Source organism: Drosophila guanche, unplaced genomic scaffold, assembly GCF_900245975.1.
Source record: "Drosophila guanche unplaced genomic scaffold, DGUA_6, whole genome shotgun sequence".
Classification (NCBI taxonomy): domain Eukaryota; kingdom Metazoa; phylum Arthropoda; class Insecta; order Diptera; family Drosophilidae; genus Drosophila; species Drosophila guanche.
Window position 1 is genome coordinate 3,844,005 of NW_022995751.1, and position 23,275 is coordinate 3,867,279.

A 23,275-nucleotide genomic window follows, 5' to 3' on the forward strand; every position below is an offset into this window, starting at 1 on the left:
GTCCCGCGTCCCGGAATCGGAAATTTATGCGATTCTTGACACTAGTTGCGTGGCAGTCTCCAGCTCTCTGTGGTGCTCTCTCCTCTGCATGCCTGAGATGTTTAGTTTCGAGCTGTTAGACGATTTCTATATAGCAAATGAAATGCGTGAGCAATAATGTGGTTGTTGACCCGCGGGAGCGGGAAGGCGGTTTCTCCGTCAACTTATTCGTTGGTAACAGGTGCCTGGACTCGGAGGCAACCAGAGCAAAATGGTGCCCAAGCAGTTACATAGTTTGTGCAACCAACATAAATAACTTAGTGGGTAGCATGCAGCGCCGTGAAGTATGCAACTGGTTTTTTGGCTAAGACTTGAGCAAAAGGAGCCACAGAACTAGGAGAGCAGCGACTTTATATTTAATATTTCCTTATTTTTATGGGTTGTAATGTTTTATGTTTGGTTTTATAATGACTTAAGCTTTGGCTTTCTTTATTGATATCATTTCCTGGGCACACTGCTGATCGATAATGCCAATTAGCACGCAATAAGCTTGAAATTATTAATCGTAATTTCATCTGTAGAAAAAAATCCTATAATAATTTCATCTCTCTTGCTTCAAAGAGCGAAGAGCAATGTGTTTCAGTATTGAAAAGTATAAACTTTCGTGTGGGGGCTGCCCTGCCTCCAACTAACTGCGGGAATCTCATAGATTATTGCTTCGTATTACTCATATTGATTTCCAGCCCAAAAAGAAAACAAGGAGCGCGGCAGGGCAGCGGATGTGTTGTGTGTGTGTGTTCATGGGTTGAATTTACTCGTAAACCGAGCGAGCACTCACAGTGATTGCTTTGCTGGGCGGCGATGCCGAATGAATCAAGTGAAAATGTGAATGAATTTCGCACGTTTTAAGTGCCAAATTATCGGGTGCTCAGGGGCGGAAAGGTACATATCAAACAGTTTTGCTGCACAGGTTTAAAAACAATAAACTTTCAACAAGCGGCAGGCAGCAAGCAGCTAGCAGCAATCTCCAGGCAATTGTATTTGTTGCGGGAATGTTTGTTTATTTGTTTAAATTTAGAATATCGACCACATTAAAATAGCAAACAGCTTCAAAAGCCTCTCAAGTGGCACCGACCCGACCCGACCCAGAGGAGGAGAGCCATTAAACAGATTTTCAAGATGTATTATGGCCAAGACAAGAGGCTCTTGTTAGCTCTGTAGTACACCGCACTCACCGCATCCACCTTTTGCGGCGAGCAACATTCCCTTCCACGCCACAATGCCAGCATCGGTTGACCCCGCGGGTAATTTGCACTTCAAAGGGAGAGAGAGCCGGAGAGAGCCATGCAATATGTTTATGCCATCAAGTGGGCCAGCTGGTGGTGCTGTTGGACCCCCAAAGATCTATGGCATTTATGAGTAACGGGAGCGGAACAGGGGGCCGGTCCCTGGGAATACCCGGAGTCGAGTGCCATGTGCTAATGAGGCGGTAATTAGGTTCGGTTCGATTCGAATTCCCCCAATGGCGGCTGCCTCCCCCTCCCGCCAGCACCTAATTATCGCACATTATTGGAGCAGCAAGTGAAATAATCTGTGGCGAGAACTAGTCAGGGCTGCTCTCCCGTCCTGTCTGTCTACGCACCTGACATGCCATCATCGATCCTTGTCGTAAGCTAAAGCAGCTGTCAAATCTCCAGTTGACAGCCACTTTCATTTCGATGCATTATTAAAATACGGCAGCGGCAGCATCCTGACACCATCCACCACGACGTCCTTGTCCCCAAGCGACCCAACTCACCTCACTCCACTCCACCCCACCACACCAATACACCACGCCACATTCAACCATTCATGGTACAGAGCAGCGCAGCCCAGGTGAGCCATGGCAAAAGCCAAAGCAAAGCAAAGTAAAGCCCGTCGCAGACATCTTGGCGACTGTCGGGTAGAACTCTTGTTTATTTTCCATGGGAAAGTCAGCCATGGGGGCTACTGTTGCTGCTGTTGCACTTGGCAATCGACTGGTGCTGCTGCTGCTGTCGTTGTTGTTGTTGTTGCCTCTGCTGCTGCTGCTGCTTCTGTTTATGTATGTTGTGTGTTTGTATGTAAATACCAAGTACAGTACGCAAAACTTCATGCAGTGCCCCATGCCCCAGAGTCGTCCACAGCCACATGCTCGAGTCCGGAACACACGCATCGCAGCAGCAGCGGCGCAACAAAGGCACGTGTAAACAACCGGAGCTAGGCCCCCGCTCCAGCTCCACCCCACTGGAAGGCAACTGCTTCCCATTCTGCCCACCCATAAGTGACGATATAACAAGAATGCGAGGCACTTGTTGCCACATCGAAGTTTCTATACCCTCCAGGCGATCGAAAAACCAGAAAAGAACAAAGAACAAAGTCTCTTGAGAGAAGATTCAATTTGGTGGCAAAACTTGTGGTTTAACTGATAAGCGCCGTTGCTGTTTTTTCCTTTCTCGCGCTCTCTCCTTGCATAGTGTTTATCTTTCATCTCTTTGCCTTTTAACTGTTCAATGGTGAGAGGCAGCAGCGAAGCTTAAATACAACCAAAACAGAGCTACTATTGCCATCCCTTACTGGCCCCCTCAAATTGTGTTCTGGTTAAGCATAAGTGGAGAGCACAGGTACCGGTGGAGAGTGCGAACGTGAGAGAATTAACTGTTAAAGTTGTCACAGCCTCGCTCAGCTATCCATGCTATCCCTTTCACACTTCAACAACGATTATCGGCAGTTTTAGAGCGAGGCAGAGATCCCACCGGTAAATATGACAGAGCTCACAACAATCTCTCCACACCCGCTTCTGTGTAGAGTGCATAATAAAAAGGGCATCTACGTATGAATATTTTTTATACGGAATGCAGGCCGTCAAGGCGTGGCGCGGCAGACAGAGTGGCGTCAAAAGTTGCCCGAGTCGTGGACTGGGAGGGAGTCGGAGGTCGGGCTGTGCCCCTACATGTGAGTATGTATGCATGTACATATGTATGTGCCAGTGGCTGCCTTGGGGAGGCTGGCTGTTATGAAAACAACGGCAGCCAAAAACCACTTGGCACGGGCCGCACCTCGTTGTTGAGCCCGACCGACCCAATGCTAAATTCTCGACTCGACAGTTTGATATGCGGTTTGGCAGAGCCAGCAAAATATCAGTTTTCCATTGCAGAACAGGACCACTGGCAGCAGGAACACCAGCAAGGAGCTTTCCACTTGCTGATTTAATTCTCCATGGCCGACTTTTGGCCAGGCCCTGGCTTTGGTTCGTGTTTGGGTGCTCGCCGAGGCGTGGGTGGTCCAGTGGCCAGAGGAAAAACTCGTCAAATGTTTACAAGCAAATATGCCACATCATCAGAGACAAAGCGGCAGAGGGGGAGAGGAACTACCGTTGGATGCAGTTGGGGTGTTGTGTGGTGTGCTCTTTAACTGCGCTTCTCTGGGAATTTGTAGTTTCCCCTCTCTTGGACTCACTCACTCTCTCTCTGCAGTTGGAATCTTGTTAAGCCATGACCTGTGGGGGAGTGAGCAGGATGCTTGGGTTTTGGGGGCCAGCTAAAGAGCGACAGAGAGAGAGAGCGAGACAATAAGTTGGAATTCGCTTTGATCTTTTCGCACTTTTAAATGTTTGAGAAATCTTTGTAAAAGGCATGAATCGGATTTCGGAGAACCAATAAAAAATTAATGGCAGGCAGTCTGTTACTGTTGCGGCTGCCACTGTGGCAGCAGCAGCAGCAGCAGCGGTTGTTATTTGTTTTTTAAATTTTCTGTTTGATAAAGCGCACCACAAACAAAATGGGTGGCAAAAAGCGAATTTCCCTTCGAAATCGGGAAAAGAAATAAATATATGTACGCTGGATGCCATATACGGGAGCGGGGCCGGCAGAGATGTGCAACTAGTTCAATGGAAACACGGCTGCTGCCTGCTCGAACGCTGTCTCTTTCACTCTCTGATTTACATTTGATTCGATTGGAAGGCGGAAATCTTTGGCAATTGCAGATTAATGCCCTGACAGCTGCCTGGCTGCCAGGCTCCTGGATTTCGAGAGCCTGGATCTCAGCTCCCGTTGCCTTCTCAGGTGTCAGGATACTTTGCGCTGATTAGATAAACATTTTGGGGAAATGTGTTAAGCCTTGTTTGGCTTTTGTTTTTCCACCCGCGCCACGTGGGGGAGGCGGGCTAAGTGCGGGCTGTGCCTTTAAAGCCAACTTTCTGCGGGCCAAGACAGCGGCCCAGCGCAAATGGCATTTTTATTGAGCCATTAAAATTTTCGTTTCGTTTCGTTTCTTGGATTCGATGCCTAGTCGAGAGTCCTGGGTCGTGGGTCGGGGTTCGGTCTCCGTGTACGTAGATGGCGATATCTGGCGGCCAGGACATCGTTGCTCTCCCCGCTGCTGCTGCTGCTACCCCTCTAACATTTTGATTAACGTGCTCCTGATGCTCGTTATACCTGGTACTTATAGCGGATGAGGAGTATTTGGAGTGCTTGGATTTGTATGTAACAGGTATCTGTGGCGTCTGGAGCTTTGAAGAAATGGGAATACTATTTGGCAAGCCTTTAGCTAGGAGTATCCTCCATCTATGCACCAAAAGTCATTGCAATTGGTTAGTTACTAAAGCCACTCCAAGATGGAGTTATAAATATAATTAGCGGGTATTCTCCAGTCGAAGTCTCGACCATTGTCTTCCTTTCAACTTGTTTTTTTATGGGGATGGTTTGTTTTTTTTTTTTGCCTTTTTGCGTGCCCGCAAATATCCCACCTAAGGGGATAAAGTTGTGAAATATTTTGGGATTTGCGCGACTTAGGCGCTGTCCCATTCCCATTCCCATTCCCACTTCCACTCCATGGTTACCCCCCATACCTTTCGCGTGGCTAAAACGCTGTAGGTGATTAGGCAGCAATCCATATTTCTTGCGGCCAGCGATCGTTCCCGGCCCGTTTTTCGGTCAGCGGCGCTAAAGATTTATGTACATATTTGTTTTTGGCTTTTCGGGAATTTGCCTCATTAGCTGCATCCCTTGTCTTGGCCCCCACCACACCCCGACCTAAATCTCAAGCCCACACCAAGCAATCCAACAGCCATCACACCTGGGGGCGTGTGCGTGTGCTTATCACATGAATGTCATTACGCACCTCTGCCTGAGACAACACCCCAACCACATCTCCACCTCCAGCTATAACTTTGTGCCCCCGCCCCCATCCCTGCATAAAAGTGCGAATGTGAATCCGAATGGGAATACGTGAGTTCTGCAAGTTATGTGCGCGTAAGTGAATGAAATTACCGTAAGGCATTTAACCAATGCAAGAAAGACTCTCGGAATAGATACATAAATGACAATGCCACGAGCAGGCGGCAGAGGGAACAGGCAGCTGTAGCTGAAGGGATAGAAGACTCGTATATCCCCAGCCACAAAACGTTTAAAGACGCTCCTCAGCACTTGGTATAAAAATTGTGCTGTTTGCCTCCACCTCCTCTCTCTCTCTCTCTCTTTCTCTCTATATCTCTCCATCTCTCCATCTCTCCACTCCCACTCTCTTGCTTACTCTTTCCGTCTCTCTGCTGGTGTACGGCGTAAGGCGCGCTTATCGTTTTGACAGGAATATCTGCGCTTTCTAAATGCCGACGCCGTCGTTTATGACGCTGACTGCTGCGCTTACGATTGAGTCTGCCACAGCCAACAGCCAACAGCCACCAGCCATAGCCACATCATAGCTGAGCTGAGCAGAGCAGAGCAGAGCTGTGCCCCCCACATCTCTCTCTGGCATCTCTCCATCTGAGGAACCTTCTTTTGTCGCAGCATTTGCCGTGCGCCGTAAAAACGTGCTGTGCCTGGTTGTTACTTTAATGGCTTTTACTCCCCACGAATCCCGGAGTCGTCAGGCGAATTATGGAAGCTGCCGTCGCCATCGTCGACTGGGATCCCTTGGCTTCGTCCTGGCTTTGTTTTTCAGCACTTTCGCGTGCCTGCGTGTGTATTTAATAGTCTGTGGTTTGACATTGACTGCCATGAGGCGCTATATACACACGGCTATGCGATTGCCAGGCGAGAGTATATACAGATATACTCTGCCCAGAATTATATACACATAAAGTGCTCTGCATTAATGCGCCGCTCAACTTGTAAGCCGTGCCAAAGGGCTGAAAGGCTGGCGATGATTTCGTGCCCAGCGAGATCCATCTGCCCCCTGCCTAGTGCCCCCTGCCGCAGTACCTGCACACAGCCCAGTGTTTCGATTATCGTGTCAAATTTTAATTACTCAAATTACAGCGCGGCTTTTTATGCCCACGATTTACTTTCTCTAATGCGCTCAGACTCTGCGAGACTCCTGCCCCCCCTCTTAATGTACATCTCTCAGAGAGTTGTCAACGCTGTCAGAGAATGTCTTTTGGTCATTAAACATCCGGACTGGTCGAGACGCAGGCGTGGGGCGGCGTGGATTTGTGGGAACATTTTAAAGCCTGCTAAATAAGTGAGACAATTGACCCGAGGTGACTCTTTGTTCCTCAAGAGATGGTAGGCAGTACCGAAGCGGAGAGATAGGGAATTTTCTTAGATTTTGCTGGGCAGAGGTGAGCGCAGCTTTAAGGTTTATTTTGCCATAAAAGTGAGTTCGGATTAAGTCATCTTTGCGTAATAATTATGCTTAATATTAGTTATTCTGTTGTATAACCGCAAAGGTATCAGAAAATATGGAGATAAGCAACAATCCAACTTACTTGAAAATTAAAGCTATGAAATTGCAAATAAAGCAACGAACTTGACTGACATTACAATCAATAGACGGAACTTGGAGCAATTGAATAACCTTTCAATGAATCTCTAAATAATAAACCTTTGGGCTGAAATAAGAAATAATAAGTTCAAAGATTTACATAAACATAAAATCCACACTGGAGACGCAATCAATACAAACTTTCAGCAAATTCAAATACATTATTTGCAACCATTTCTGATCATTTTTATAAATTTGGATTGCCCGGCTCTTATCATTTTTGCTAATGCATTTTGTGGGTGGGGATGCAGAGATAGAGAGAAAGAGAAAGAGGGAACCTTTTTTCTGCCAAGTTCATCAATTCGCCGGCAATTTGACACGCAGCTCTGGGTCTATTAACCAAAAGCGAACCATGGCCAAAAGGATTTGCCCGGCAACGGCAACCAGTAGCCAAAAAATATATCTGTCTATCCATCTTTGGTTTAAAATCTGCTGGAAAAAAAAGGGAGAGGGGAAGGAGGCTGATGCTGATGCTGAGGCTGAGAGTGAGTAGAATGGGCGATGGCAGGGTAATAGCAGCGACGACTTAGGCCGCGTTAGTCCTTTAATATGCCAAGATTGACGTCGATTATGCATTAATAGGACACGCACTATAAATAACGCGCCTCTGGGCGTCGCTCGCTCTCTCTTCCCCTCTTCCCCTCTCTCACGCGCTCACGCTCTCTATGCAGTGTCGTGCCGTGACGTCTGAGGGGCCTAATGAACGGTTTTTTGAGCATACGTTCCACGTTGCCGCCCCAGGGAGTGAGTGGGAGAGTGACAGATAGAGAGTGCCCGTGCCCGTTGGTGGGTCGCATCCCCGCTTCGAATTTTGCGCTGACATTGATTGATTATAAATCGGCATACATTGCAAATCCAAAGAGAACACAATAACTGCTCTGCTTATCCTTTTGTGTGGTTCTTGTTCTGCTGCTGCTGCTGCTGCTGCTGAGGCTGCTGCTGCTTCTGCGGTTGCCTTTGTTTGGTCTGTGACAGCTTTTAATCTAGCACGAGGCGACGGAAACATCAGCCACCACCCACCCAAAAACCACCAACAACAATGATATGGGACAGCTAAAGTGCCTGGAACTCGAGCATATTTGAAAATCACTTTAGTTCATATTTCGGACACACACATTGAGCTACAGAGAGACCCTGAGACCTTAGCCAGTTGTCACTCGTGAGAGAGTCCAGTTCTGTTGACGGGGATCCAGTGTACAGGGCGTTAATGATGCGGTTTTTGGTCAGCCGCAGTCTCTATTCAACCCATGCTCAGAGCTTCATTGACTGCCGTACACGCAATTTACATAATGGCCAACGCCTTCTGGCTTGTGGGATGCAAGTGTGGAGTGGAGTGGAACGTAGGAAGGCTTTCAACAGCAGCAACAACAGCAATATCAAAAACAACAGCAAAGAGAGAGAGAGAGAGAGAGAGAGAGAGACTGAACCGTTGATGGCACGTTTTTGATTTCAATTGCTATTGCCAGTAGTTTCACTTGACTTTATGTCCACTCCTGCCCCTGCTCGCTCCCTCTCGTTTGGTGCTTCGTTTTCGATGTCTGGCCTATATAGGTTGCTTGGCGCCATTTTATGTACGTAGCAAAACAAAAGTTATGGCCCGATTTTCCCTATCTATTGCCTATGTCTTGCTCTCACATATCCCCCCACTGCTGAGGGTGGGAGGCGTTCTGGTAACAAGTGGGACATTTGCCAGTTTGTCTTTCTGGCTGTTGTTGGCAGAACAGCAGCAGCAGCAGCAATAAAAACAAGAAAAGAAATCGTTGACGCCACCCTTTTTGCTTGTTTTTGTTGCTCTAAAAGTAACGTTACGCATCTAGGAGTAATGGGAAATCGGCATAAGTAGACGTGTACACAATCCGATGTGTAGTTTTTCTTATCCATGCCCCAACCCGCCGCACCACCCTTTTGCTCTATGATAATTTTAAGCAAGCGAAAGCAAAGCAGAGACAATTACGTGGCCAGGACAATCCTGTAGGTCTGAGAGGACGGAGTTCAGGCTGCTCTGCTATGGCAAATTAATAGGAAATACACACACACACACACGCACACATGTGCTCATACTCATAAAATGTAATGTCATAAGTGCTGCGCTGTAGCTAAAAGATTCCGCTTAACGCGGCTCCCTGCCAGTCAACATCCAAGCAATAGGCAAGAAAATAACGCTAGAGCGGAGGCAGACTTTCGACTGAAAGACACCCGCTAGAGAGTTTAGCTAATGCCTCAAATGGAGGAGCGTACTTGGAAGAAGAGTTTCCGTATTGGAACAAAGAGTTCCATCAGAGAACGCTCAGCCATTTGGCTTCCCCTTGATACTCCCTGGACTGTGTGCGAGGTACAAAATGTTGCTTCCACTGTGGCCTCTGCTCGTGCTGCTATTTGGCTGGGGTAAAATATTCGGATTAGTTATGCTGTTGGTCTGCCCCAGGCAGTGTCTGCCTCGCTTCCTCCCAGACTGGGGGTGGCTGTTGTTCTTCCTTTTGTGACCAAGATGAAGGACCACAAGCAGGACCAGGACTATAACTAATTCCCTGGTTATGTATTGTAGTTTTCCTGGCCGGGCCGAACGCTTAACTGCAGCATTCATTGCTCACAAATTGGCAGGCAGGAGCCGCAGGCATATCCATTCAAACTGTTGCTTGCCGGGGAGGATGCCAACAGGAGCCGGAGGGAGCACTCTCCTGTGTTGTTGTTCAGTCAGTTAGTGGCTTATTTGCTAGCGAAAAATATCCTGTTCCAGCTTCCGTAACGCACAAGGAGTTGGAGGGGAGCGTAGGCATTCTAGGGAGCCATCTAGTTCATAGATTTATCTAAAATAAGTGAACCATCTAATTGTTCAATAAGTTCATCGTTGGCCCTTCTGGCTGCGAGGCAGGAAGGCGGAAGTCCCTGCAAATCCTAAGGACACGAAGACCCACAATTCTTGTTGCTTGTTTAGAATATCCAGGGAATGAATAGCCAGCTTAGGCAAATGGAATCTGCACCCCAGCTCCAGCTCCAGCTCCATCTCCAGCAGAAGCCGCAGGCTCCATCCTCCAGTGTGGCTTAAACCCAAAATTAGGGGTGGCTCCCAGCAGAGTCTCTGTGTGTGTGTGTGTGTGTGTGTGCTGGTTGCGCGTGTGTGTCTGGGCCTCTTACGGGCCATAAAATTTAAAAGCGAGCAAAGCATTTTAGCTCTGGTGCAATTTATTAGGCCAGCTCATCGCGCCGCATTTCTGTGCCTTTGCGTAACAATTGCCTTCATCTGTTGATAAATCCTTGGCCTGGCACCAAGTAAATTGAAAATATACCACCCCCACACCGATACCACAACCATCCTCCCAAAAGGTGGACTCTGGCGTTGGTTGTGCAGCGAACTGTGTCGCAGTTCTAATTATCCACGCACATGTCTCCGGCAATTCCATTGAGCCTCAGTGCCGTCTGTGCTTTAAGCGAACCTTAAGGACATGGCAAGGACAAAGAGCTGTAGCTGGTTACGGTAGCGCTTCCGCCACAGCTTTGCAGTGTGCTTTTGCCATTTATGCAACTGCATTGGCCACCCGCTGGCTGCTGGAGCGGCACTGGCATTCAAAACAGCAGCCAACTCGGCCCACCAGCTGTGCTGGCGCTGCCTGCTGCCTGCGCATCCGAAAGTGGCGTGAAAGTTATGAATTTTAAACATTTTGTGCCAAGGAACAGAGACAGGAGCCGAACAGCAGCAGCAGCAGCAGAAGCAGCCACATCCATATATCAGCCGCCGTGTCTTCGTTGGCGACTGCAGAATTTATAGCGCAACCAGCATCAGCAATTGTGGGTGAAGTGAATCCTCCAGCGCTCGCTCCTCCTCCTGTTGTACTCCACTTCTTGGATAAAAAACATTGAAAGATTTATTTTAAAAAATTAAGTGCTGCATGTAAAAATCTGTCTGCTAAATTGGAATGGAAGGCCATGCCCCTAGGGTGCTGTGCGATTGCTGCGCCATATGTCCACATCTGTTTGGAGGCACTTGCGGTACCTGTAGTTGACCAGGCCAATGGAGTACAAGGGATTGGCAGCCTTGTAAAAGTGCAATCCGCGTCCGATTTTGATTATGTAGCCATTGCTCAGACTGGAAAGTACAGGAAGTACAACGAAAAGATAAGATTGCAGCCCTATGGCCACGATGAGTCAAAGCAGACTTACTAAATTCTGCGATCGTGCAACGTGTCTTCATACTTGACGGACACCACAATGTCCCTTCGCTCCAGGTCAGCTCTTATCTGGCCCAGGTTTGTCTTTTGTTGGTCCGGATTCTTTGGGTCCGTGTACTCTTTGGTTATCAAGCGAAAATACTTCAAGTTTTTGCAGTTCGTAACGGCCAGCTCCAGAAAGCGCACCAGGTTTTGATACTGTCAAGAAAAATCAAAGGAATCAGACTCTGTTCTCTGTGGGGAAGGAGTTGCTCTAGTTACCTGATAATTCTGCGTCATGTATGGCTCCTCGAGCAGTATCTCAACGGTTTTGTTGTCCATGTACTTGCCAAAGATCTGATCGTAGTCGTAGCCCGTGTCGTTCTCCTCGATCGATACGTGGTCCACCACCTCGCCCAGCATGAGCTTGCCATTGACGCGTGCCTTGATGGCATCCGCCCGGTCAATGTACTCCTTGATGCGCAGCAAGAACGCCTTCCGCTTCGTCTCATCGGGCTCCGTCTCCACGAACGACATGAGCTGCGTGATGCCATCTTGGTAGAGTGTCTGCGCCTCCAGTATTCGTCCGATCTGATCGCATTCCACGGCGCGTATCAGTTGTTCCTTTGCTTTCAGTGCGCCGCTCATCTTTGCATCTCACGGTGGGTGGTTCACTTAAGTGGATATTCTGCTTAAAATTATTAATTGTACGGTCAAACTTATTCCAGCTGCAAAAACCGAAGAAATAAACAAAAAACTGCAACAGGTTCCAGCTGTTCGCGCAAGCAGGGTTGCTAAGTCAGTGATTGTCCAGGGCTGCATCGCTGCCGCGTAAACGTTTTGCGTTTGAATTGTCCGCTCATAAATATTGAGTTCTTTCGGTTTATGCTGATTTTGGCTTACGAGCAATTTACCCGAAAGCGAAAGCGAATGCGTTTATCGCCAAATGCCAGACATGGCAGCCACATCGAACCAAATTCAATTTCAGTAAGCCAAATATTAATTTATTTGTGTTTTCGTTTCCAGCTCTCCCCTATCCCGCTCTCTCCCTCTCTCTCTCCATCAAAGGTGACCAATCCAATCGAAACCAGGGAAAAAACCGAAAACGTTTCGTGTTTTTTGAAGTGGTTGGGTGGCTGGCTGGGCATGGCTTCGGGGATGGATGGCTTTTGGGTATCCTGGCGGCGACGGCAGACGGCCATCCTTATTCCCGTATTCGTATTTTTATTTATGTCATAAATTTTAAGCCATTGGGAGCTGTGTAGCTGTGCGAGAATGAGAGCGTGACGTCAGCTTATAGTTCACATTTTTAGGGCTTAAATTTTTCGCATTTTGAATGCGAATTAAGCAGAAAGTAAAGTCATTTAGGGTGATTCGACAGAAAACTTGCCCCAACCAACCAACCAACCACCGCTCCACCCCGCAGCATATTCAATGATTTGTTTGTTTTATGTACTACCTGTGAGGTCGGGTTGGAGTGCTGGTTCCAACTGGTTCATGGAACTGATCGTGTCCTAAAAAGTCATTGCATACTTTTGGGATGTGCGTTTTAAATTTAAAATGTAAAATCCTCGCCTTGCCTCGCCACTTGAGGCACTCGAGAAAAACGTATTTAATTTGTAAATTAGAGCACTTTAAGTGGCGAAACGAAAGTGTAATGCCAGAGAGAGAGAGAGAGAGAGAGAGAGAGCTTTCCAAGGGCCACGCTGGACTAACTTTTTGTTTGGAATTAGTGGAATTGTATCTTGTAAAACACCAACTCAAGTGGGCTAAGGGCTCAAAGCCGTTCTCAAGCAGCGAGCAGCTTCAGGCCTAAGAGCTGTAGCTCTTCCACACGTCACCCAATAATGCGCTGTGATGTGCGAAGCCACTTGCCATCCGATTCGGAGTGGCCAGAGGATTGGTATTGCCTGTTGTGATGGTCCACTGAATGGGTTTGGAGTTGGAGATGGAAAAGGCAAGGGGATTGTGTGTCGTTGGAATCGGTTGCTGGGGGCAGTGGTTAGCTCATATTACGGGTATCTTGGCGCCAGCTTTTTATCGACGATTATTTTCTTCAACTGTGTGAGTGCGTGTGTTTGTGTGTGTGTGTGTGTGTGTGTTTGATTGTTGTTCTTGTTGGTGTTTTGCCTTTTCGTTCAATATTTGCTTGCTGTTGCTACTTCTATTTGTGCTCTATGCAGAGGGTATTACGATTTGGAAGCAGATTTTAAGCATTTTCTGAACATATTTCATGGCTGATGGAGATGGGAATATCCTATCGCTATTAGTATGTGAACTTCAAGCAGTTTTTTCCATCTAAAATCACCACATCTCATAGCCACCGTTCTGCAGATGAATCATGGAACAATCGACTGATTAACGCTCCATTTTGCAGTATATCTAAGCCTTCGACCTAGAAGTTGTCTTCATAATTCTTGTTGTTTTCCGACTTCTTGGGCTTCTGCTGCTGCTCCTGCTGCTGCTCCTTTATTCATTCTGCTTTCTGACTCTTTCTCTGTGCTGCTTCCTTCTTCTATTTTTTTTCCGCCACTTTTGCAGCCTTTCTCGTTGATTTTTATTTGTTTCTCTTTCAATTTATTTTGCCATTTCGTTTTCCTTTCTGCTGTCATTGCTGTTGCTGTTGCTGCCATTTTCATCGCTTTTATTACAAACACACACACACACACACACACACACACACACACATGTGGAGCAGCTACTCTACCCAACATTGTGTGTCCTTCACAGTGCGTGTTTGTCAGTCTATGCTCCTGCCTGTGGGTGGGTGGGTGTTTGGGTGGTGGCTGTGTGGAGGGGAGAATCTGTTTGTTTGCTGCTAAATGTGCGCTCAGCCCCGCCACTCATTTATGTCGTCGATGTGCCACAGCCGCTGTCACCCTCTGCACCCATCAGAAGAAGCGAAACCGAAGCGAAGCCAGAACCCAACCCAAAAACCTTCCCCCTGCTGATGTCCCATCCCCATCCAGTGGCACGTTCGTTAACGTTCAGTTTTCCACTTGATGCTATTTATGTTTGCTTCCATTTTTCAAGAAGGATCAAAATTTATATTGGCTAAAAAGTCCCTCGAGAGCTTTCAGCGCGCTTTCAGCTCCGCGCACACATTTACAGATGTAACAAATTGTAACACAATCGTAACTGTTTGCTCTGGGGTCTGGGGTCGCCCGATGGGTTGGCTCAAATCATAACCTCATGCCCTCAGCCCAATCCAGCACATTCCGCTGTCCGCTGTCTCCCTAGTGCTATACATGTGTCCCCTGTCCCCTGTCCTAGACGTGTATATTGTAGCTGCTCCCATTCTCCCTTTCTTATCCACAGCATTGAGAGATGCCAAGCAATTGAATTGAGCTGCAATTGTTTTGATTTCTGGCCCAGGGCTTGCCGTTTCATCTACCCCAGCCACTGCCACTGCCACTGCCTAGTACATACACACATACACATCATATATATATATTATGACTTTTCGTATTTATCGCCTGGTGTTCCATATATGTAGGTCCCAGCTCCTGCCTCTTGCGCTCGTCAAGTGTGGCAAAAATGTAATAAACAATTCGAGATGCTTTATTGCTGCAGCAACTCAATTTATATGGCTGGCCTGGTCCTGTCCAATTCCAGCTCCGGGCTTCTAGTCCTGCTTGCTCGATCCTGTTTCTACCTCCAGGCAGGCAGCCAGCCAGCCTTGTTCTTCTACTGCCTGCTATTGTTGTGCGTCAGTTTCCATATTAAGCACACAAATTGATGATGTTAACAATGACGATACAAGAATTGACTGCGCTCCGCTCCATGACTGGCCGAAAGTTGAAGTTTTTGGCGTTTTGGCGGCCAACCGGAACAGCGCATGGGCCAACTGAAATAGAAACTGCCAGCCAAACTGGGCTAAGAAAGAAACCAACTATCGCTGGACATAATTCCTGAATATTGGATGCCTAAGGGCAGTGGCCACCAAGTGAATAAAGTTTAATGGGGAAGGCATTCTACAAGCGGGAAGAATGTTACCGAAAATACAACCAGAATTTACTTCTTGCTAAGAAATATCCATAAAAATTATATGGCTACATTTTGTGCTGTTTGGGCAACAATTTCTGAGACACAAATATTATTTAGATTTAAGTATTTCCCAGCTTGTCTTAGAAAAACAACTAAATAACTTTCCACCCAACTTTCACTGCATATTGGATTCAAATAAGTTGTTTTGCCATCAAAGGAAGATGTCCGCGACACATGGAGCTCTTTCTATGTCTGAATGTATGTACAAATGTATGTACAAATGTATGTACAAATGTATGTACAAATGTATGTAGTATGTACATGTGTATGTACGAGTATCTCCGCTCTTAGCATGGCCAAAAACTGGCTTTAATGTTTTCACATTTGCTTTGTTGGCTTTGTTGGAAGTGAACTTCGGTGCCATCCCCAACCCCACTGTATGCCACCGAGGCTCTGAGAGCCTTTCTCCTTTCTCCTGCCACTGCCACTGCCACTGCCACTGCCTCGACAAATCAATTGAAAACTGACAGTTGTGACTAAACGGCGCATATTTCCCTGACATCTGTGTGGGAGACTGTGTCTGTCTGTCGCTCAATGCCCCAAACATATCTCTCCCACACCCACTCCTGTGTCATGCATATTTCTGTATTGGATTTCAGTCCATTACGCGTCGTTCGAGTTTCGGGAATTGGATATCGGCTTTTATACCATAGATCTACTCTCTCTCTCTCTCTCTCTATCTCGCATATGTATTTGTATGATTGGGGGCCCTGTTGCCTGTGCTGGCTCTGACTGTGGCTCCTCTGTTTGTGTTCCGTTTTTGTGCATTAACGAAACTCACGCACGCCAGCAGAAGGCAGGGAAAAATGTCAGGGGCTTGATTTATCCTGTCCAACTCCAGTGTGTGCTGCGTGTTTGGCCACAATCAATCGATTGCCGCCATCTCCCATCGCCCATCGCACATCGCCCATCACCGCTTGGCTGTTTGTAACTGTCGCTCAGGGCGTGCCTATGCACGGAACAGGACGAGATGGGACCGGGACAACCCACTGACTAACTGACTAACTGACTGACAGACCCGTACAGGCAACAGCTGAGTGAGCGCGAAGGGCGATAATTAAAATCGGGTGCTCCCACCTGTAATTAGTTGCAGAGGTCGAAAAACGTTAAACGTTCAACGCTCCATTCTCACACAGGCCCTGCCCCGAGGCGGCATGGCGTCCACTTCCTATCTCCATCTCCATCTCTAACTCTCTGCTGCCTGGCTGTGTGTCCATTTTTATGGATATGTGCGTAAGCGATCCGTGCGAAAAATGGGCGCTTCGTAGCAATTACCTTCAATGCGATGAAGAAGCAGCAGAAGGTAGCGCCAGTCCAAGTAGGAATATGTTGATGCCACACTGCCGATAAGCCGCACTTTCAGCTCCACTTCCGAACGTGGAACTGTGGAACGCCTACGCACCTTTTGCTGTCATGCAAATCAGTTTCTGCGGGTAGAGGAGAGACCAGTCCAATCCAATCCCCAATCCCCAATCCCTACCCATTTCTAGCACGCTCGTGGCATGCGTGGCAGCCGCTAAATAACGAGAATTCAGACAGCACCACCGAGCGATATCTATCTGTTAGAGATGAGCAGCGCTTGGGGGTGGGTAACGATAGTTTTTGCCAGCATAAGAGATGGGAAAGATCCAGCGAAGAAGCAGAGCATTCCTTCTCTGCCACTGAAAGTGATTTAAATCTCTCACTTAATCTTTACAAAAGTGTCCATTGGGGTTGAACTCCCCTTTAATTGATGGCACTTCTAGCTAATTATCATCATTTGGAACCCTTTGGTACGTTCCAAGTTAACAAATTCCATTAGACCAAGTCTTTTATCTGCCGTCAAGGGTATTTTTCGTGTGATATTTGGCGCCAGTTCTTCCACCTTCACACTGCCGGTCAGGTGGTGTGTTGCGGGGGTGCCCGGAACCAGCCCGAAGTTTATCATTGCGTTGCGAAATGCGAATCGGAACATCCGTTTCTAAATGCCAGGCATTTGCCTTGCTTGCACTCTCCCTCTCCCTCTGTGTGTGTGTGTGTGTGTGTGTGTGGCCCCCGTCATGGCTTTTTAATGGGGTTAGGACCTGCAATTGTCCATACATATGACTCGATGGAATGGATGGAGAGGGTACGCCGCTAAATTGAAATTGACCAGAGCAAAAGAATGAGAAGACTGCCAGGGAGGGACATGGACTCCTTTGAGCTTATATAACCTCCCGGGGCTTATGTAATTTCAGCGTCACTTTCGAGATTTATAAATTTTCGTTGGCTTCTCTTTTGGCTGGTTCTTCTGCCTTTCCTTTTTTCTTTCCCAGAGAGCGAGCAGTAAGCCAGCTGGACGACGTTTCATTACCAAAAGTGTGAGGGTGAAGCCCCCGAATGGAGCTGCGGGAGTATGCAATGTGAACAAATGGATAGGAAGAAATCAACGTTAAAATAAATGACACTAAAACTGGAGACACTCACTTTGTTTCCCTGCTGCCAGTCGCTCGCTCTCTATCGCTTCCTCTAGTATCTGCCGGCTGGCCCATGTCCCACTCGCTCCTCTCCCTTTCCCTTTCCCTTTCCTTTCTGCTCATTTAGCCTGTTGTTGGGTTATTTTTTTGGTGCTTCTCTTTTTGTTTTTGCTGCTCTTCAATTGGCTATTAAGCAAATTGATTCAGTTAAATTTATCTTAATGCAATCTTCACTCGCCCCCACAAAATTCTCAACATTCCAGCACCCGGACTCCACCCCCCTGCTGGGAGATACTGGGAGATAGTGCATAATTTGAAGGGCATAGTAAACAAGCCAACAATTCACGCGACGCGCAACAACGGCTCGACGTACACTTGTAGATACAGATACATCTGGAGGCTCACAGTCCGACACATGACAGCAGCAACAAACAAAAAAAACAGCAACAAAAAAAGAGAAGGAAAAGGAAAAGGAAAGGAAAGAATCCAGGCTGAAAACCCAATCCCATTGTCATTGCCCGAACGAACCAACGAACGAACCCATTCAAGGAGACCCCCAATTGAGAGCCGCCCCGTCATGGAGCGGGAGGCGGAGTGGCGCGTCGGACGACCACCAGGACTCCCATAAAGCGCTCGAAGCGTGAAGAACAAGGGTGAATGTGGAAAGTTACAGAAAAAAAGCATTAGAAAATATATCTGGCATGGCTTAAAAAGCGCGCTGTTGATTGTTTTGCTGGATAACGCTGCCGCGACTCAGCTCTGGCATAGTATTCCTTCTGCCATTTCCCCCAGTCACCAGTCACCAGTCCCCAGTCCCCAGTCCCCAGTCTCCCCTGTCCGAGCCAAACCCTGTTGCCCTGTTTTGGCGGGTCGCGGGGGGTGCTATTTTGATTTCGTTGTCGCCGTCATCCGCCTATGATGGAATCGCCCCGAAGGGCTGCTCCACCCTCCCACCAGCCTACTCCCACACTGACTGTGCCACTAGGGGGCGAAAACTATCTCGACTCGCGCTGCGTATGTGTGCTACTGGGCAATCTCTAAGCCGTATAAATATGCCATCGTCTGAGGACAATCTACTAAAACCATCAGATTCGACGCGGCCCAACCCGGGCCCTAGCCCAAATCCAGGCCTCGCCCTCGTGCCATTGATCGGCCTATAAACAGAATTTTTTCTCCACTGCTTTGTTATTGCCCCATAGGCAAATCATATAAATTATGCTCAATTTTTTTTCCTTTTGGCTTTTAATAAGCATAAAAACTTATGATATGTGAAAATATGCGCAACAAACAACAACAGCAGAGGCACTGGCAGAGGCAGTGGGGAGTTTGGGATGCTGGGGATATCATCCATGAGGCTGTTTATGTTTGAAAATTGTTTACTCTCTTGTTTTTGGCACAGCCACAGTTGGGCATGGAACAACAGCTTGCCCCAGAAGGGGTTCTTCTCTGGCACATGTATTTAACCTCCAACGTGTCACATTTCCCCCGGGGAGTGCTTTTCCACGGCTCAAAGTGTACTCAAAGTTGAATTTAACTTTGATTTGAGCAGCTCCTTCAGACATTGCTTGTAGTTATTGTTGAGAAATGATTGTGTACGCAAACTGTGAGACCTTAAACAATCGAATAGCAATTTGAAGGCAGTTGTCGCTGGAATATCTGCTGTAATATTTGCCATAATCTTTGCTGCAGCTTCAGCGATTGCCGCTTTCAGTTGATTGTCAATGGAGGCAAGAGCTGGTTAAATGTTAAAAAAAAGGGAACTAAAACCCCAACCCATCGACTGCCTGCAGTTACGTGGAAGTGGAAGTGGAAGTGGAAGTGTAACTCCAATTACTTTTTCCCGGGGAAAATACTGAGTTTCCGTTCCGTTGATTCGCACAAACGGAATTGCATTGAATGGAGGAATCCACAGAGTTTGTCTGCAGCTGTCAGTAGTCCCACTTCCTGCGTCCCTCCAATTGAAATCAAACGCACTTTGGTTTAAGTTTTTTTTTTGTCAGATTTTTATTTTTTTTATTCACTATGTTTGTTTTTTCATTTACTACGCAAGTTGTTTTGCATCCTCGCACTTTTCATTTGGTTTTACTCCGTTCGTTTTCTTCCATCTTTTCTTTTTTTTTTTTGGTTTTTCTTGTCATGTATAAATTTGTCATGTGTTATGAAAATATAATATACTTATGTACGTTTTAATGTTAGATGTTTTATGTTTTATGTTTTACAGAATGCTTGGCTCCATTGTTGTGTGTATGTTCTTTGCCCTTCTTTCATTTGCTTTAGTAACTATGCATTGACTAGCCATTTCTGCTGCTGCTCTTACAACTGGTCTTTCAATTGTGTTGAGTGTTTGGATGTGTGGATTATACAAATCAATTGGTTAAGTACAAAATAGATCGTATGTTAGGTGTGTTTATATGCATATACCTATGTGTTTATGTGTCGAACGAGTACTTGCCGCACTTGAATGGAAACCACGCAATCAAACTGAAGACTTTTGTTTTTTGGTAAATTCTTAATTCCACTCGTTCATCTCTCGTTGCTCTGCGTTCGGTTAATTAGCTGCTCAATTTTTCAACAACTTAGCATAAAAACTACTGAAAAACATGAAACGATTCGCTTGCCTTGTAATTGGAAATTGACCATTTGGTAAAATTGACTTTCGAGGGCGGAGGTGCCCCTGGCAAATGACATAGTGCCAGGACCTTCGATTGTGTGTGTGTGTGTTTGTCTGCATGATGCACATGAATGTCATATACATAATGCATGTCATTTATAATTTAGAATGTATTCTTCCATATATCATAAACGCATTTTTGCTCTTCTCTGTGTCTCTGTGTCTCTGTGGGTGTTTAGCTTTATAGCTTTATATTTCAATGTATATATTCTTCGATTATTAATCGATGCAATGCAATAAAATACATAATTATGAGTGTGTGTGTTTCGTGTCTGCTGTTGTTCTTGTTCTAGGTACAGAATTCTTTTGCTGGCTTCGTCTAGTGTGCTGTGTTTGTTGTTGTTTTGTTTTAGTCATAGTCTAATCGTAAGCTTAAATTTATGTCTCGCTTTTGTCTCGTTTTAATTATAATTTTTATACTCTTTGCAACTCTACTTTTCTACAATGCTACAGTTGTGTCTGTGTCTGTGTCTGTGCTCTAAATACAGGATAAAATACAGGATTTATTTTCTACGCAGTAACTCTTTCGACTATGTATCGTATCCGCCGTGTGGTGTGTATTTCCGTAGTGTAGTCGCAACAATGCACCTATGCAAAAACATAAGATGAGTTTTCCTTTTCCTTTTCATTTGGTTTTTTGGTTTTTCAGTTTTACGGTTTTTTGGGTTTTCGTTTTCGTTTTCGTTTTTCGTTTTTCGTTGTATAAAGTACATCAATTGGTCTCGTCAAGCAGCACAAAAGTTGCGATAACAATATATGCAAAAACAACTCTACCGTTAATATATATGTATATGTATGTATCTGTATATCGATAACTAATAATCGTTAAATCGTTCAATTCATCATATGCCAGCTAAATCCAAAATCCCTACGGCCTTTAATTAATTCTTAGTACTTGTTTATTCCCATTTTTTTTTTTTTTTTGGTTTGCTCTCTAGCAGTTTTCCATTCGGTTTTCTCTGTAAACTAGGTATATATCAATATATATATATATATCGATTCTTTATTATGCTATAGTGTATAGTGCCATAAATGTTTGGGGTTTTCGCTTACTTATCGCAATAATATAACGAATTCCAAATATTTACTCATAGATACATGCGATTTAATACTTTTGAGTTACCTTAATGCTCTATTGCTTCTGCTGTTGCTTTTGCTTCTGCTTTTGCTTTTGCCTTTGTTGCTGTTTCTGTTTCTGTTGTATTGCTTTTTATCGTTAATTCTTCTCTATGATTATATACCATATACAATAGCTGTAAATAAGTTTGTTGCCTCCACATATTGCTCTCCATTTTCGATTCATAATATATACTACAATAATATATATTCAAAGTGTCAAGTCTTTCATTTTTGTTCTTTTGCTGTTTATTCGTTGTTTCTGCTTTTGGTTGTTTGATTTCTCAATTCTTTTACTTTCGAATTTCGTTACTAGTTTATGTTCAATTCTTGAATTATTAGTGTTAACGTGCCAAGTCTTATTAATTTTGCTTTTGCTTTTGCTTTTGCTAATAGTTAATCATTGTTTGTTTTGGTTGCCCAATTATTTATACATTGCTTGTTGTGTGTGAGTGTGTGTGTGTACGTGTAGTGGGTATAGAAAATAAATAAATCACGTGGAAGGCAAATTAAATTTTCGAATCAAGTGCTCACTGCATCACCCTAACGTTAGCTCGCACCACCCTTCTCTTCTGTGTGGAATGCGTTGTGGACTCTGTGGGCCACGCCACGCCACGTGCAGTGTTGGCATGGCATCATCTGCCCCTCTCTTTATGCCCATTACCATTCTCTCGTGCTCTCTCATTCATGGAGCTGTTCCTCTTTTTATTACATTTCCCCTTTGTTCGAGTACGCCTAACGAGCGCTCGTTAAACTGCATTGACACAAAAAAGGACAACACAACATTGTGTTGCTGTGGCACTGGCACTGGCAGAAGCGGAATGGAACGGGGTGTAGGTGTGTGGGTGTGGGAATGGGGGCGAAGGGTTGTCAGCAACAGCAACAGATAATGGAAACAATGGATCATGAACCTAATGCCACAAATACTGAACCATTTCAACAATTGCATTTCCAGGTTGCGTTCTCGTTCTCGTTCTCATTCCCGTTCCGATTGCGATTACGATTACAATTTTGTGTTTGTGTGTGTGCTAAATACTATGCTAAAAATGTATCAACTTTAACAATTTCCTTTTGTATAACAGTACATCATGATCCTGGAGAGAACACCCATAACATGTGTGTGTGTGTGTGTGTGCGTGATTGGACAAACTTCGATAACCAAATTTTGGATTAAAGCCTTTCCAAATGAAGGAAATATATTCTGTATGTGTTTATGCATATGCCTGGGCTGGGCTGGGCTGGGGGCAATTCTATTTACTATTAGTTAAAAATCTCAAAATATTCCTCTGCCACTCCCCCCCTCCTGGTTTGCACTTCCCTAAGTATTATACTCTATTTATGTATATCTTTTACCACTACGTTTTATTGCTTTTCGATACACGTTATGCTATGTATAGTTGTCTGGATCTCAATATGAATTTGATTTCTCGTTATTTTCCAATATCCTTTGAGCAAAATTAATGAATCTCGTGTGTGTGTGTGTTTGGGTGTGCGTGTGTGTGGGCTATCACAATATTCGAATTGCTTTGGGTTCATCTTACGGCTGGCTTTATTTTGTATTTCCATCTAAAATCACTCAGCACCATAATTGTTGAAGAAATAAACAAAATGCACAAGAAACAAATACACACAGAGTCCAGAATCGTAAAAAACGAGAGAAAATATATGTGCAAAGCATATTGAGAATAAGTTTATAAATGAAAAACAATGTTGTTGCATGTAAAGTGTAAGCATTTAATATGTATATTGTATATTTTTAAACTTTATATATATTTTTGTATGTATTTTTGGGTTTACCTTTTCGTTTATAGTACATGTGTGTGTGTGTGTGTGTGTGTGTGTGTGTGCTGCGATTGCTAATTGTAGATAGTTTCAACCTTACAGTATACGTTCTAATACTAATAATCGATTAACTCTCATTTGTTAAGTTAAGTTATTGCTTTTCTTTGCTCTTTTTTCTAGCTTTCTAGTCGCTCTATACAGTTGTTATACAAAATTTTTAAAATTTAATATTATTGCCGGACTTCAATTCAATTTTAATTCAACATTTCTCATAATGCAAATTTCATAAATATTCATTATATTGTTTCCATCATTCGTCG

At 45.3% G+C, this 23,275-nt stretch overlaps 1 protein-coding gene and 1 long non-coding RNA gene across 2 annotated transcripts; both read right to left on the reverse strand.

The window, feature by feature from the left end:
* Window positions 1–4,655: 4,655 nt before the first annotated feature.
* LOC117587380 lies at window positions 4,656–23,275 on the reverse strand. Its single transcript, XR_004574058.1, has 3 exons — window positions 19,906–23,275; window positions 19,357–19,359; window positions 4,656–4,667 (listed from the first exon to the last, which is right to left on the reverse strand). It is a non-coding gene; the product is annotated as an uncharacterized LOC117587380 (long non-coding RNA).
* LOC117587377 (MIT domain-containing protein 1) lies at window positions 10,632–11,662 on the reverse strand. The gene is made up of 3 exons (XM_034278027.1): window positions 11,187–11,662; window positions 10,918–11,123; window positions 10,632–10,843 (listed from the first exon to the last, which is right to left on the reverse strand). Exons 1-3 carry the CDS (start codon window positions 11,550–11,552, stop codon window positions 10,690–10,692), a joined length of 726 nt encoding a protein of 241 aa, XP_034133918.1. The 5' UTR covers window positions 11,553–11,662; the 3' UTR covers window positions 10,632–10,689.